Source organism: Anas acuta, chromosome 5 (genome assembly GCF_963932015.1).
Source record: "Anas acuta chromosome 5, bAnaAcu1.1, whole genome shotgun sequence".
Taxonomy (NCBI): domain Eukaryota; kingdom Metazoa; phylum Chordata; class Aves; order Anseriformes; family Anatidae; genus Anas; species Anas acuta.
In genome coordinates this window covers 32276607-32292045 of record NC_088983.1, presented here as the reverse complement: position 1 = coordinate 32292045, position 15439 = coordinate 32276607, and the positions used below count along the sequence as shown (strand labels likewise).

Below are 15439 nucleotides of genomic sequence, written 5' to 3'. Positions count from 1 at the left end.
GAGACAAATGGGAACTACTGGGGTCTGACAGACGAGTTTCCTCTTCCCACTGACAGGGACAGAGGGAAGCACCGAGGGTCCTGCTTTAACCCACTTGCTGAGCTTCGTGGTGGCAGAGTCACCTGACGGAGCTGCCCAAAAGGCTAAAAATGGTGTGGGATTAAAATCAGTGGTGGCTGCCTGCAAAGCCTGGTCTCGTCCTCATGTGTACTGCGTGGTAATCTGCCCGAGGCGGCAGCAGGCAGGAGGGGCGCTGACCTGGTGCCCTTTTCCTGAGCCCTTGCTGCCAGCTGGGCTATTGGGGCTGTCCCACAAAATTCCAGTCTCCTGAAATAAAGCGTGTGGGTGAGCTTTCCATCTGGCCATCCTCTGCAGGGATCCCGTTACCTTTCGGTGCCAGACCTTGTGGGTGTTTAGGGCAGGTCCCTGCGCTAGCACTGCTGCGAGGTCACGGAGCAGAGGCTTGTTGTGTGCGAGCAGGAGGCTGCAGATTCTGCTTTTGCTAGGCCACGTGCTCAGGGTGGGTGATCAGCGTCCTCTGTGCTAGGTCTGCAACCTGTTGCTCTCTCATCTGCTCTGTGTGTGCAGACCTGGCTGCAGAGAGTCATGATTTGCACAGCACATGCAAGCTTTACAGCACAGGGAGGCCCAGCTGGTGTAGCTGCCTGTCCCTTGTGAGTCAGAGCAGTGCTGGGACCTTCAGTTTTGCCAACCAACATGTCCAGTGACACTGACAGGTTTCTGGGCCAAAATGGCATTGTGCTGCCTGGAGGGTCTGCCCTCAGGCTGTGGCACTACTCTCCTCCTCTGCAGCGTGAGGGTGTCCACAACTCAAGGTGTCCTTGGCCACAGGCCTGCTGTGCTCATGCAGCTCGGGGGCCTGCAAGTGAGGTGCTGTGCATAGGCGGTGGCACTTGTTGCATGAAATGAATAAATCTGAAAATAGAAGGCCCATGGTCCACCCTTCGCAGCACTTCGAAAGGCTCACAGTTTGGAGGGAGCCTTCCTGCCGCTGTGCTGGAGGTATTTTTGGCTGCCTCAGGCCCACGAGCCGTGCCCGGGCGTGCAGCACTGCTCTCACACATCAGCTGTGGCGCTGAATGGGAAGGAGGCAGGCTGGTGGTGCTGCTACATGAGGGCTCCTGCTCTCATTTATGCAGGAGGCAGGCACTACAGTCCCCACCGCGATGACTGCCGAGGGCTTGTGCAGCCCGCAGGCACTCGCTGCTGCCGTCCTGCTCTGGTGCTGGTGGGGAGACGCCTGCCCCTCGCTTCAGGGCCGGCTGAGAGCTCAGCGCGGATTATTCTCAGACCTTTTGGCCCCCGAGGCCCTTGTTCTCACGGCCTTGCCCCCTTCGAGCATCTTCTGCCTCTGTCTGAGTTGTATGATGTCGGACAGATTACAGCTGGAGTGGAAATTCTGGGCAGAAAGGAACTGCGCGGAGTTTGGGAACTCGCTCGCCTCGCTGTAACCAAAGCCCTGAGGGCTGTACCACATCTTGACCAGCGTGCTCCCTTCCCCATCCAGCACGGGCACCTTTCTCAGCAGGCTTCTCCACGCAGGTCACGCTTCCCAGTGCCTCAGGGGAGCCCAAGGGAGAGGAGAGGCCAGCAGCTGATGTCTGGGAGCAGGGACAAGGGGACGGGTTCTCGGCAGAGGCAGCGTGGGGACAGCAGTGTACATGGGAAGGCAGAAAGGACGGGGGAGTGCAAGCTGATGACGGGAAATGAGGCTGAAGGCAAGCTGCGGTGTGTCAGCGGGGCAGGGATAGCAGCAGCTCCCTGGGTGGGCTCCCAGGCTTTTGTCCCTTGGTCCCTCCAGTGTCCTGACAGGGAGGAGACAGAGACAGAAGCCCAGGAGATCTCAGTGTCACACATGGGTGGCTGTTAATAACACGCCTTCGCCGTGGTTGAGCTGTGCAAGTCAACCGTCCTGGCCTGGGGAAGGCAGCCTGTAAGCTGCAGTGGGCTCTGGTTTGCATGCTGCCAGCCCGGGTGCCACAACAGCAGCCCAGCAGCAAGCCTGGCTTCAGACACTCAGCCAGAACGGGCCCTCGTCATGGAGCAGGGTGAAACTCAGGCTCGTTTCCCTCACTGTAGCCCAGTGGTTGGAAAAAATGCATTTCCAGCCGACTAAGTAGAGGTTTGCTGAAAGGTCTGGAGGAGCTGATGGCGTTTTTCAAGTCCAGACTTCTCTAAGGCCGAAGGCTTGTCGGTCATGCAGCCAGGAGTGTCCTAAGTGGGGGCCTCTTGCCACCTTTCGTGCCAGCCACAGCTGGGAGCGTGGAGAGGCAGCCTGGCATCGTTCTCGCTTCTGGGCACTGTCAGGAGGACGCCAGACTGTTGGAGGGGCAGAAGGAATGGTAACACAGGAAGGACCAAGCAGATCACGGGCATGATCAACATAATACCTAAGGTTTTACTTGAGGCTTCTGGAGCAAAGCAGAGTGATGGACCTGAGCATCAAGAAGCTCTCCGTGATATAGGCAGAGCTTGTGCCTTGAGGGATATTGCATGCTTGGGTGCAGGAGTCTGTATGTTGGGTTTTATAGCTACCTGAGGGCAGCACACACCCTGGGATATGTCGCTGCTTTAGCAACATCTCTGCCACCAATGCCAGGCAGGAGCGTGGGAGGCTGAGGAGCTCTGAGAGGTCTGGTTAGAAAAAAAACTCCCAAAAGCTCCGATTGCAGATCTTGAGCAGGCCAGAGTTGATCTCTCCTTCCTTATTCACAGGAGATTGAAACGATAAAAGCTGCTTGTAAGTGGCACTGATATCCTAGTGCATGCAGCAGTGTTTCCTTCCCCTCCCACCCTGCAGATGCCAGACTGCCCCCTTTACCTAACAGCCCAGCGATGCAGCCTGCAGAGCTGCAACAAGCACCGGCTGCTCTCTGTCCTGTCTCAGCTGCAAGCAGTCTCTTAAGAGAAGGAAGATCACAGAAATGCTGGTGGTGTTAGGCCAGGAGCATCCAAGACTCAGTTCTCCTTAGGCTCCTCTCCACCCAGCTCACGGTTCCCCAGCTGCTCTTCACACAGTTTTGGTGGTGCACATCAATCCTGGGCACCCCGTGCGGGCAGTCCATCTGCACTGCCAGCAGCAGCTCTCGACACCTTCGATACAGCATTCGGACCTCAGGCTGGGAGCCAGTTGCAAGCAAAGGGGATATCTTCACCATCGGATCTGAGCTGCCGCACGGCACTGGTGTGGGCTGTCAGATGACTGCCCAGCAATAACCTTCACCACTGGTGGCTGAAGCGTGAGTCCATGTGCCACTTTCTGACAGCTCTGAAGATAAAAAGAGCTGTAATCAGCTAGTAACCAAACTTAAATGTCAAGCCAAGGTTGTTCTAGCAAGTTTCCTCATGCGACTGTGGTGCGAAAAGGAAGGAAGCTGTGTTGAGAGATCTTCCTGCCCATAGCAGCAGCTCAGCAAGCACTGCACCAGCTTCATGTCAGTGGGATATCTGGGGCAGAAGGGAGCATCCCTTCAGCTCGTTTGGGATGGAGTTGGACAATTACATCTCCCCCAGTAGTTTAAACCAGTCAAGAAGAGTTTGCTGCAGTTTGCCGTACCCAGGCAGTTCTCTCTGGTGTTGTTTTAACGTGTTTCATTTCCTCAGACAATTTTAACACCTGTTGGTGATGATGCAATTTGCTGCACTGTCCCTCAGACGAGGGAGAAACCCACATTGCTCACTGTGATGGAACTGGAGGAATCCTTCCGAGGAGATTGCACTTTGGTTTTGCTTTTGGTTCAGCAGGGCTTTAGCTCCCCTGATGCTGGAACTGCAGATTCCTCTGGAGAGCATCACTGCACTTTTTTCCCTCCTTGTCTGATATTGCTGAGTACAAACATGGCAATAAGATGAGAAAATGAAGAGCAAGCTCCTTTGCATAGCCAGGCTGGACGAGATGGAACCAAGCCTTGCCTTCTGCAAAAATACAGACTCTGCTTTAGACTCCTCTCAAAGAAACAGAGGCATAGTCCAATGTGCCTCTTGCTTGCGGTACAAGCACTGAGCAAAAGCTCCAGAAAATAGCATGTATGTACCATCTTATATGCATACACCAGAAAGGGAAGCTTCTGTCTGAAAAAAAAATTGCCTTTTTGCATGGATCTCAGGGTGCTGGCTTTGGATCATGGTGTTCTGACGGTCGTCAAGCATTGCTGACCTGCAAGCGAGTGCCTAAAAGAGCGTGACTAGGGAGGAAGAAAGATGTGAGCGCAGCAGATGCTAATCCTAGTGCCGTGGTGGTTGGCGTGCTCTGCCCTGGTGAAGGGTAGAGGAGCAGCCTTTTCAGCACAGAAGTTGTTGAGAGCTGTGGGGGTGGCAGCTGGTGTATGCCTGCGTAATCTCGAGTCCCCTGCCTTTGTAGCAACTGACGATCCAGAAGTTTGCTTCTACCAAGCTGCGGGTGCCAGTGCTTTTTGAGTTACCCTCAAATAAATCCTCTCTGTTTAGAGGCTGAAGACAAGCGGTGGCTGGAGAGCTGGAAGAGAAGCAGTAGCTCTGGAGGACAGGAGTGCTGGTGCTAGTCAGCCAGCCTCTCCCACTCAGACATTTGCATGCCAAGCTGAGAGCGCTGAAACCACTGCGGCAGCAGCTTCCATCTGTGGCCCCACGGACAGCTGCCACGTCCTGGCAAGCTGTCAGGCTTGGAGGGCTGGGCAGGGAAAGGTCAAGAGACCTGTTAAAGCTCTTTCCAAAGCGAGAGGGAAGCTTTGAGCAGGACAGATAGGATGTTTTTCCTAGCTTTCCTCTGCTCCAGCTCTCTCCGCCAGACTCTGCTAAATGTGCCTGCCCCACTTTGACTTGCCTGACCTTTTTCCTTCTTTCGTGCTTAGTTTCCATTTGCCACAAATTCTGCGGGGCTGCTGCTTGTGCCGAGTGCTTACGGCTGGGACACCAAGAGTGCCAGCACCAGGGGAGCAGAAAGCAGGGGGGCAGTGGCCAGGGCTGACCTTGCTGAGAGGTGCCGGAGCTGTTGTCCTCTGGGCAGCAGGGCAGGAGCTTGTCCTCAGAGTGCTCCAGCAGGTGTTTCTGAGACTCCTTCCCTGTGCTAAGCTGTGAAAATAGATGGAGAGACTGCTGTAAAAAAGAGCTTTGGCTCTGAGCTCGAGGGGAGGGAGAGCCCCGTGGCCCAGCTGCTGGCGGTGGCTTTAGCAGGTGCCGGTCTGAGCCCCGCCACGCATCGCAGCACCCAGCTCCCCGCCGTGTCCCTGCTCCTGCCCCCCGTCCCCGCCATGCCCCGCAGATCCGCGGGGAGCCTCTTTAACTCCTGGTTTCTGTGCCAACAGCCAGCACCCGCCCGCGATGGAAACCTTTTTTAAGAGGCATTTCGGGAGGAAGGGCTCACCGGGGCCGCGGCGTACCAGCGTGGTGGCCGTGCCCACCAGCAAAGCCCGCCGCCGCTCCCAGGCCGGGCTGCCCTCCGCCTCCTTGGCCCAGCGCCGCCGCGGCTCCAGCACCGTGCCGCTGCCCCTCTCCTGCCTGCCCCTGCCCCGCCGCAGCAGCCCCCGGCGCCGCTCCAGCACCACGCCGCCCTGCCTCAGCCCCCGCTTCGCCGTGCAGCAGCACCGCGGGGGCCGGCTGCCCGCCATCGATGCCCAACTTCTGGGCCACCCCATGCTGCTGGCCGGCCCCCTCCCCGATGGAGAGGAGGGCGATGGGGTGCCACACACCGACACCTCCATCTCCTGGCCTCTGGAGGATGGCGGTGGCCACGCGGCGAGCGGCGAGGCGGAGCGGGGTGGGCGGTGGGCCGAGGAGAGCTGGCTGGCCATGCTGCCCCGGCTGCGGCCGCTGCAGGCCGGGCTGCTGTCGAGGGGTCCCCGCTGCCTGCGCCGCACCTCCTCCCACGTCCTGCCCACAGACAGCGGCTGCGGCCGGGTGCCCCACGGCCTGCCGGGCCGCTACCGCCGCCTGAGCCAGCGCCGCCGCTCCAGTGACGCCCTGCGGCCCGGGCTGCTGTCCCCTGGCCGCGCGTGGCGGCTGGCCCAGCAGTGCGCGGGGGCAGCCGGGGCCGCCTTCCCCGAGTGCTTGGGACCGGAGCCCGCCTGCTGCCCCGACGGCTGGAGCCCCCGGCTGCTGTATGTATGGCTGGGCGCAGGAGGCGATGCACGGGGAAGGTTGGGAGGGGTGAGAGGGACAGGCAGGGCGCTCTGCGCCCCCCGGGAAGGCTGCTTCAGGCTCCTTCAGGCTTAGTGGAGCAAGCTGGGGTGTGTTGCAAGGGACTTGACATCCCTGAGGGCTTCGGTGTGTGTTCCTTCTCCCCTGAGCTAATAGGCGGCCCTCCCGTGTCTTCCAGGAAAGCTATTGCCAAGTCCAGCCTCCAGCACATGGTAGCCCAGCCAAACCCCACGCTAGCCCTGAGGAGCGATTCGGAGAGGCAGATCCGCAGCACCGTGGACTGGAGCGTAAGTTGGGTGGCATCTTGCGAGTTGTGTTGTGTTGCACCGGGCACTGCGTGCGGTGGGCTCGTGGCCAGGAAGCAGCGGGCTCTTCCCACGCTGAGGCTTCCCAGGTGGCTTCAGCTTTGACACATTTATGGCCCCTGCCGTTGCCACCAGCTGGTGCCAGCATCTGTGCTGCTGGCAGCACCCCTCGACGCTGCGAGGAGAGGCCGTGCAGCCACAGGCTGTGCCCTGGGAGGGTGGCACAGATACGGCACTTCAGCTTTTCTCTTCCTGGCGTGGAAGGCTGCTGGTGGCTGGGGCTGAGGACAGGAGCCTCTACTCCTTCACAGGCAAAGCCAGGCAGGTTTTAATCTGCACCTTTGGGTCATAAAGCAGAAACTGTTCACGTGTGGTGAATTTGCCCAGATGGCTCCTCTCGGGGTGGTGGAAGCGGCGCTTCTGTGCAGGACAATTTGCAACTGGGCTGTAGGTCCTTGCTGTGGGATGCGAAAGGGGAGAGAGTCGGTTTCCTGAGGAGCTCTGATTGCTGGTGGGTGGGTGGTGGCAGCAGCTTTGTGAGGTTTCCTTCGTGCGGATGTTAGCCCTGGTTGTGCAGTGCATCTTGTCGCCCTGGATTTAGCTTCCTCTCCCTCCCCCCACACCTCCTTCCAGTTACCTTGTCCCTAGCACAAAGCAGTTAGGGATCGGATGCCCCTCTGGGGGTGCTCTCAGAAATACGTTGTCTCGTGCCTTTCAGGAGACTGCAGTCTACGGGGAGCACATCTGGTTTGAGACCAACGTGTCTGGGGATTTCTGCTACGTTGGGGACCAGAACTGCATGGCAAAACTGCTGGTAAGTCACCTGGGGTCACCCGCGGCCCTCGCAAGGTCTGCAGCTGCAGGCTGTGCTGCCACCCGGCGGAGAGACCACGAAGGCCCTGCCGCTGCCTGGTGCTGGGAGAAGCGTGGGGGGCCTGGAGAGCTAGCAAGAGGAAGAGACCATGTGTTCCTCCTACATCTGTGTGCTGGAGTGCCGCATCCCCAGTTTCTGCCAGTGCCGATGTTTGGTTTGCGATTGCAAACCAGCCAGAAGTGAGACGATATTCCAGGGAAAGGTTGTTGGGATCCCACGTGCTTAGAGGAGGAATCTGAACCCATCTGCTCTGGAAAGACCATTCAATAGTGGGGAAAAATGAGCACTGGAGACCCAGGCCTGCTGCCTCCTGACCCTGTATAGCAGTACTGGAGCCCAAACATATTGTGGGCACCTCCCTGCTGTGTTGCAGAACCAAGAGCATCAGCTCTATGCATGTGTTTAGGTCCCTGCACTTGCTTACTAGGTTGTATGTAACTCCTACAGGACTTGTTCTGTGCTCTGAAAAATATGAAGGCGGTGTGGGGTGATTGAGCTTGCTGGCCTCTGAACCCTGCTGCTCACGTGCATGTTTTTCCTCCCTTTTTCTCATCCTCCAGCAAAAACCTCTCTCCAGGCGTAAGTGTGCGGCCTGCAAGATCGTAGTGCATACGCCCTGCATAGAACAGCTGGAGAAAGTGAGTAAAGCCTGTTAAGCCCCTCTCTGTGGCTTGCAAAGCTCTAACAGCCTGTGCCCTGTCTCTGGGATAATGCAATTCAAGAGGGTTGGAAACTGCTATGCATTGTGGTGATGAGGGTTTCTATGAGGAGACAACACCAAAAGGAGCACTAATGGTGTGATTGGGACCCCAGGCCCCATTTTGTTCAGTGAGAGATAAGTTGGGAGTTTCATACACAAGCACTGAACATCTCCAGAGGCTCTGCTCTAGTAAAATAAATTCCGGTAGGTTTCCTTCAGGTGATGGTTTTACTGATTCCTCCCATGTGTGTTCAATCCACAGATAAATTTCCGCTGCAAACCTTCCTTCAGGGAGTCAGGATCCCGGAACGTACGGGAGGTGAGAGATGTGCCTTGGACTGTGCCCACGTCTGCCTTGTCACCTTTCCAGTTTGGTGACAAAGGGATCAGATGCTGCCAGCGTGCTCCCAGCCCATGCTGGCAGCGTGTTGTCCATCAAAGCACTGGCATTGTGCTGCCTCCTGGCTCCGAAGAGGAGGTGCAATAAAGGAATCTCTCTTTGCCAGGCACCAGCACAGACTGGTTGTGTGGAGAGAGGAGATTGCAAGCAGCAAAAGGCAGAGCATCTGCTGGTTTGTGTGTGCTACAGCTCCTGTACCTGCACGGGGGGAACCTGCAAGCAGTGTTTCCTGAGAGGGTTTTTGCCCCTCCTGTGCTGGTCCCCAAGCAAATAGAGCAGGCAGTGGTTTCCTCAGTCTCCACAGTTTGGAAGGGGGCAGTGTGGGCTCACTTCTTGCTTTCTCACTCAGTCTTGCCCTGCGTGACACAGGTACTCCATGTAGCAGTGGAAGAACTCCACAGTGGTGCTGTTGGACACCTTTATTCCACATCGTGATGTAGTGGGTGCTGCTTCTTTCCTCAAAGAACATGGCTGTTAGGAGCTAGGCAGGCAGCTGCTTGGCTGCAGGCACTCTGATCATCTTGCTGTGCACACAAACTGTCTCACAGGGGTTTTTTGTACCTTCCACTGTCACTTTTTTCACCTTATCCTGTGGTCAGCTAGTCAGAGATACTGAGACAGAGATGTGATTTATTGCCAAAGTAGCATTCCACACTACTGCTTACCTAGTCTTGTTTGCTTTCTGTGATTCTGTCTTCTGTTTCCCTTGCTTCCTTCCTGGTTTTTTTGATTGTTTTTGTGTTTGTTTTGTTTGTTTGTTTTTGTTTTGTTTAATTCCCTCTTCTCTGAGCATCTTAAGTTGGCCTCATTTTTTTGTTTTTGACTAGAGGTTTATTGCTGGTGCATGTGAACAGTGGGCTTGCTGCAATAGCAGAGGTCCTGGCTGGCCTGTATCCATTCCTCATGCCCGTTTCTCCATTCTTGCACATACTTATCCTTTAACTTTTCTTTTTTTTTTTTTTTTTACTTTTTTTCTTTTCTCTTTAGCCTATAGTTGTCCGGCATCACTGGGTGCACCGGAGACGGCAGGAAGGGAAATGCCGGCAGTGTGGCAAGGTGAGAGGGCATCTTGTTTTTTTCTCAGCCTGAAGGAAAGCTAAGGTCAGACTAGGAACAATAGCAGGGCTGGGAGGCAGAATTCCTGCATAACATCCCACTATTCCTGCTAGGCAGGAGCAGCCTAGGGCAAAACCAAGGCTCATGCCCTGTTTTGCATAGTGAAATACTACCTAGGTCCCATTTAGAGTTGTTCTCCCTCTGGGCCCGATCAGTCCTAGAGGGACATATTTTATTCCTGACATATTTTATTTGGGTAACAGGGTCACTGGTGCTGTAGTGGTGGCTGGGGCTATCTGACAAGGATCCAGAGGGCTCCAGCTGCAGGAACATTCTCTTTGTTTATGTCTTTCCTAGTGGTGGGAAAGTCCTGCTGGATGGTAGGAAGCTGTCAAAGAATTCCCTAAGCCTCTTAACCTTCCCTCTGCAGGGTTTCCAGCAAAAGTTTGCCTTCCACAGTAAAGAGATTGTAGCCATCAGCTGTTCCTGGTGCAAGCAAGCGGTGAGCAAAGCCCCCAGGGAATGTCTTACTACTCTGCTCTGTATCTAATGACCCCTGTGTTCTCTTGGGACTTCCCTAGCTTATTCTTTGCAGCCTGCCCTTACAGCTCCTCTCAGTGGGGCGGCTGGAAGCTCTTTTGGTAAACTCTCTCCTCAGTGCCTCCCAAGGGAAGCCTTCCCATTACAAAACTCCTATGTCATTTCCTCCAGCAATGGCATGGGGGAGCTGGGAGGAGAAGGTGGCTGTCCCCAGCAAATGGAGCAGCTGAGTTTTCTCTCTGTCTCTCTGCTTCTCCAGTATCACAGCAAAGTGTCTTGTTTCATGCTGCAACACATCGAAGAGCCCTGCTCACTGGGGGCTCATGCTGCTGTCGTTGTTCCTCCCACTTGGATTTTGCGGGTCCGACGGCCCCAGGTAAGGCATATCAGCTCCTGGGTTAGTGCCTGACTCCTCCTTGCCCAGCAGCTCCTCACACAGTTTGGGTTTTGTCTCCAGAACCCAATGAAATCCAGTAAGAAGAAGAAGAGGACATCATTCAAGCGGAAATCCAGCAAAAAGGGTGCTGAGGTAAGAGATAAGGGAACAGGACCTTGTGTTGGAAGGACAGGGGGTCTGGGCAGCAAGGAGCAGGGTTGGGAAACAGGGGCGCTTTGCAGGGTCTGTGCTGAGGTTAAGGAGAGTGAGGTGGAGGGAGGGTGCTGGGGCAAGGAGCTTTGGGGGTGGCTGAAGATCTCAGAGGATGGCACAGTGATGAGAAAGGCCTGGGAGGTGAGTTATACCTGCTGGCAGGGTAAATCCCAGCTGTAAGGCTTATGGGGTGGCTGGGATGTTTTCTTCCTCCAACTCCTAATCTGTGTGGTGTTAGCACTCAGATGGAGGTGGGAGTTCACATTTCACCAGGTTTGTTGATGAACATATGGCATCTCTTGCAGGAAGGGAGGTGGAAACCCTTTGTCATCAAGCCCATGCCAGCTCCTCTCATGAAACCCTTGCTGGTGTTTGTGAACCCCAAGAGTGGTGGGAATCAGGTATGGCCTTTTCCTACACCTCCCTGAGAAGGCAGCTCTCTGAGGGCATTGCCATTTGGCTGCTGAGAACTCTGCATAGCTTTGATAATGTCTCAGCTGCAGAAGAGGTCAGCAACCTCCATGGTGTCAGTTTGCTGCCTGGTGCTTCCCACCTAACCCAGGATTTGCCTGAGTCCCCCCGAACACCATTGTCTTGGCCTGTCCCCAAAACCAGATGCCTTCCTTCCTCTGTCCACTAGGAACTGCCTGTTTCCTGAAGCCTTTCTTTTCCCCCTAGGGAGCCAAGATCATCCAGTCCTTCATGTGGTATCTCAACCCACGGCAAGTGTTTGACCTCAGCCAGGGTGGACCCAAGGAGGCGTGAGTACTGATGGGGGCAGCACCCTTCCCTTCCCCAGAGCTCATTCTGCAGCTGGCAGAGACCTGATGCTCCATAGCTCCCTTGTGCAAAGAGACATTCAAACAAGTTCAGGATCTGAGAGGCCTTTCTAGGACATGTTCTGGCCAGTCCTGACTTTCCAGTGTTTTCTGCAGGACAGATGGTCCAACCTTAAGGCTAGTGGCTAAGACATGAGCTGGGAGGTGACATTCCCAAATCTAATTTATGTTGCATCAGTGCCACGTGAGTCTGGTTTGTTTGCTGCGTTTCAGTTTATCCATATGTACAGTGACTATAAATACCCCACTCTTCCTCCACAAAAGCCGTTGAAGGCAAAATTACCATGGCTTGCCCACTGCTGAGGTGATAGGGAGACGAGCACAGCTTTGTGAATGCCACCTCCCTCAGGGCTCTGTGAGGGCAGGGACCCTGCAGTGACACCTTTCCCTGGCTGCAGTCTCAGTGTCTGCCCTCCCCTCCTGTCCCTCCCTGTTCCCTGCAGGCTGGAGCTGTACCGCAAGGTCCACAACCTGCGGATCCTGGCATGTGGGGGAGACGGCACGGTGAGTCCCCCTGTCCCCTCGTGCCCACTGTAACCTTTGCAGTACCCTTTCAGCAGCTCCCCTCGCTGTAATCCAGAGCGGGGCAAAATGCGTGAGCTCTATCTGTGGTGCGACTGGTAGCACCAGATACTGTGGGTTCCCTCATGCACCTTTCCAGGGTGCACTATTTGCATGGTGTGTCTGCTTTTGTGGTCACTGTGGGGAGCAGTGTCCCCACTGGGGTTTCTGGTATCTGCTGAAGCACCCGTTTGGAGCAATAAGGAACACAAAGAGCCTCAGCAGTGGCTAAGGGGACCTGTCTCTTTCTGTGGCCATAGCTAGTGCTCCATGTCACCTTCACCTACTTGCTGGTCCCTGAAATAACCAACTGTTTCTCCGCGCTCTCTTGCTCGAGCAGGTGGGCTGGATACTCTCCATTCTGGACCAGCTACGCCTCAACCCACCTCCTCCTGTGGCCATCCTGCCCTTGGGGACTGGGAACGACTTGGCCAGGACACTGAACTGGGGTGGGGTAAGTGATGGGCAGAAGAGCTTACTGCTGCCAGAGGTAGGCCTGAGTGCTTTGACCCTGATTCTAGACATGTGGTGGGGATTTGCACCAACTTTCTATGAAAACAAACCAACAAATAAGTGTCATTTGGACAGTAACTGTTCTTCTGACATTTGAGTTACTCTGAATTAGATTACAAAATATTAGGGCACTAACAAAAGCAATCATTATTTCATACTTTCAGGAGATTTTTAGAATGAAGATGCATTGTTTTTAAATTGAAAGCCCCTTCTAGTTGTTGTGCATTCAAGTAGAATCTGTCTTTTCCACATCCTTTGCTCTGGGATGCCTGCCCACAGTCCACTGTCTCTGGGACATCTCTGGGAGACAGACAGCAGACTCACCAGATCCTGCTCTTTACCAGGGTTACACAGATGAGCCTCTGTCCAAGATCTTGTCACATGTGGAAGATGGAAACATTGTGCAGCTCGATCGCTGGAACCTCCATGTGGAGCCAAACCCTGATGCAAACCCTGAGGAAAAGGATGAGGCAGCCGCTGACAAGGTGGGTCAGCTCCTCTCTGCCTTCGTTCCCTGCTCCGCTGAAATATCTGCTGCACCTCTGCTGAGGAGGGGGTGGCTGGATGCTGCATGGTCCCCTATGGTCCCTGTTCCTGGGCTCTGCCTGTCCTGCAGCCTGTGCCAGTGCTGTGAGGCCACTGAGCTGAGGGCAGCAGAAAAGGGATGGTCTGTCACCTCATGCTGGTCACCTCTTATGTCCTGGGGGGAAGGCGAGTCCCCACTCAACCTCATGAGCACAGTGCATGGCTTTACTATAGCCTCACCTCATCTTTGCCATGGCCACACATTGGCAGCCCCATCCTGCCAGCAGCAGGGTTTCCAGTCTTATTCTTCCGTTCCATTTCAGCTCCCCTTGGATGTCTTCAATAACTACTTTAGCCTTGGCTTTGATGCACGGGTGACACTGGAGTTTCACGAATCCCGAGGTAGGTGGCAGCAGGGTGCGGCAGGGCTGGGGCGGGGTCTGTGATGAGGGGGTGCCACAGAGGTGGCTCCTCAGGAAAGCAGGTGAGAGGATTGACAGAGGGATAGAGGTGAAATCGGGGGAGTGAGTGGAGCTGTCGAGAGGGAAGAGGGGTGCCTGCAAGGGAAGAGAGCTGGGGACTGTCCTGGCTGAGGCTGGCTGGAGAGCCGTGTTTGGACAGAGCAGGCAAGGGAAGTATTTCCACGTGCAGGCCAATGACCTGGACTTTGTTCTTCTTTCCCTAGAGGCCAATCCAGAGAAGTTCAACAGCCGGTTTCGGAATAAAATGTTCTATGCTGGGGTGAGTGCATGAGGGTATCTGGGCATGCCCAGAGCTCAGGCATGGCCCCAGCTCCTGTTCACGGTCTGAAGCCACAATTCTGAGCTACTGGGGCCTGTATACACCCAAACTGAGCCCTGCCCCTGAAGCTGGAGAGGTGCTAGAGAAGGGCTGAAGCCCTGGGAGTTGCAGCTCTGCTTGGCTGCAAATGCTTCTGGTGGTACAGCTGACTCTCTGGCCTGTGGTACAGTTGCTCCCTTGATCTCCTGCCACTATTGTTCTTATTCTCAGGCTCGTGGACAGTCAGCCAGGCAGGACCTCCCCAGAGCTGTGGGAAGGCAGGCTGGCCCTCCTGCAGGGGAGCGGGAAGCCTCTCTATGCAGTCCCCACACTACTTTGGTCTTTTTTTTTTCCTTTTTTTTTAAACCTTGGGCCAGTTACAGCTCCCTGGCTAATAATGCCTCCTAGAGTCTTTGTCTCAGGATCTTGTTTATTTGTCCATCCCTAGGCCCTCAGTGTACCTCCCTACCCAGGTGACGGTGACTGGTATTTGAGCAGTACTGAAGGCCAAATGCTGCTCTGCACCATCTCACATCTCTCCTAGTTGTAGCCCGTTCTCGCTGCACAGTTAAACACAAAGGGTACCTTAGGATCTATGCAACAGAGGCCATACAGTCTCTCCTGGTATCTCTAAATGGGGTCACACGATCTCTGTTTTATGCTTGAGACTGAATTTGTCTCTTGTGACTCGAGTGTCTTGGTAGAGGAAACCCCCCTTGCCTGTTATTCCCTAAAGCCAGGACTGGGCTAACAAGGGAAAGTGAGAGCGTGTTACTGAAGCTGTGAGGTGCCCCAAGGTTTTCGGTAGGTAAAATGTCAAGAGGAACAGATCAGGTTGTTTTGAGAGGGGGAGAGAAGAGGATTTCTGCCAGCAGATAGGGAGGGTCTTTGCTCCTCTCAGCAGCTGAAGTCTGAGGGTGGATGGCAGGCTTCCTGGCTGCCCATTTCACTGAACGTCTGGGCACTAACTTTGTCTCTTGCCTTGGCAGACGGCTTTCTCCGACTTCCTCACAGGGAGCTCCAAAGACTTAGCGAAGCACGTCAAGTTGGTTGTGAGTGTGCATCAGTGTTCTGGGCCAGGGAGGGGGGCAAAAACTGTATTGGGGGTGAGGAGCGTCCCCTCTAAGCACACTGAGTACCTCAGGGTGTTCCTTGGGGTATCAGCTTCCTCTGGCTGGGAGGTCAGTGGCCGTGAGGAGCAGAGCGGGTAGGGTGGGACAGAACCCCTCGTTCCAGCAGCCTGAATGCCCCTGTGTTGTCTCCAGTGTGATGGGACAGACCTGACCCCCAAGATCCAGGACCTGAAGCCTCAGTGCTTGGTCTTCCTGAACATCCCCAGGTGAGCAGCTCCTTGCGTGCTGGACTCCTTCCAACGGATCTGTGAGTCTGAGTGTGCCTGTTCATGCTCACTGTCCCCTCACAGGTACTGTGCAGGCACTATGCCCTGGGGCAACCCTGGTGAACACCATGACTTTGAACCACAGCGCCATGATGACGGCTGCATTGAAGTCATCGGCTTCACCATGACCTCCCTGGTGAGTTGGTGCTGTTGCTGGTGGTAGCTAGCAGCCAGGGGAGTGGCAGGGGAGCTGGAGTTAGATGATCTTTAAGGTCCCTTCCAA

At 55.2% G+C, this 15439-nt stretch overlaps 1 protein-coding gene across 3 annotated transcripts in view; it reads left to right on the top strand.

The window, feature by feature from the left end:
- Positions 1–15439, top strand: part of DGKZ (diacylglycerol kinase zeta) — a 40130-nt gene that overhangs the window by 12826 nt on the left and 11865 nt on the right. For 2 of the 3 annotated variants that reach the window (XM_068683785.1, XM_068683786.1), the window contains exons 3-21: positions 5304–6095; positions 6314–6422; positions 7159–7254; positions 7875–7952; positions 8277–8333; positions 9402–9470; positions 9901–9972; positions 10270–10386; positions 10468–10539; positions 10905–11000; positions 11278–11360; positions 11882–11942; positions 12340–12453; positions 12857–12997; positions 13361–13439; positions 13723–13778; positions 14807–14869; positions 15083–15156; positions 15241–15352. In XM_068683785.1, coding sequence (XP_068539886.1) covers positions 5304–6095; positions 6314–6422; positions 7159–7254; positions 7875–7952; positions 8277–8333; positions 9402–9470; positions 9901–9972; positions 10270–10386; positions 10468–10539; positions 10905–11000; positions 11278–11360; positions 11882–11942; positions 12340–12453; positions 12857–12997; positions 13361–13439; positions 13723–13778; positions 14807–14869; positions 15083–15156; positions 15241–15352 — 2341 coding nt within the window. The remainder of the gene's footprint in view (positions 1–5303; positions 6096–6313; positions 6423–7158; positions 7255–7874; positions 7953–8276; positions 8334–9401; positions 9471–9900; positions 9973–10269; positions 10387–10467; positions 10540–10904; positions 11001–11277; positions 11361–11881; positions 11943–12339; positions 12454–12856; positions 12998–13360; positions 13440–13722; positions 13779–14806; positions 14870–15082; positions 15157–15240; positions 15353–15439) is intronic. The other variant, XM_068683787.1, reaches the window with a different exon arrangement.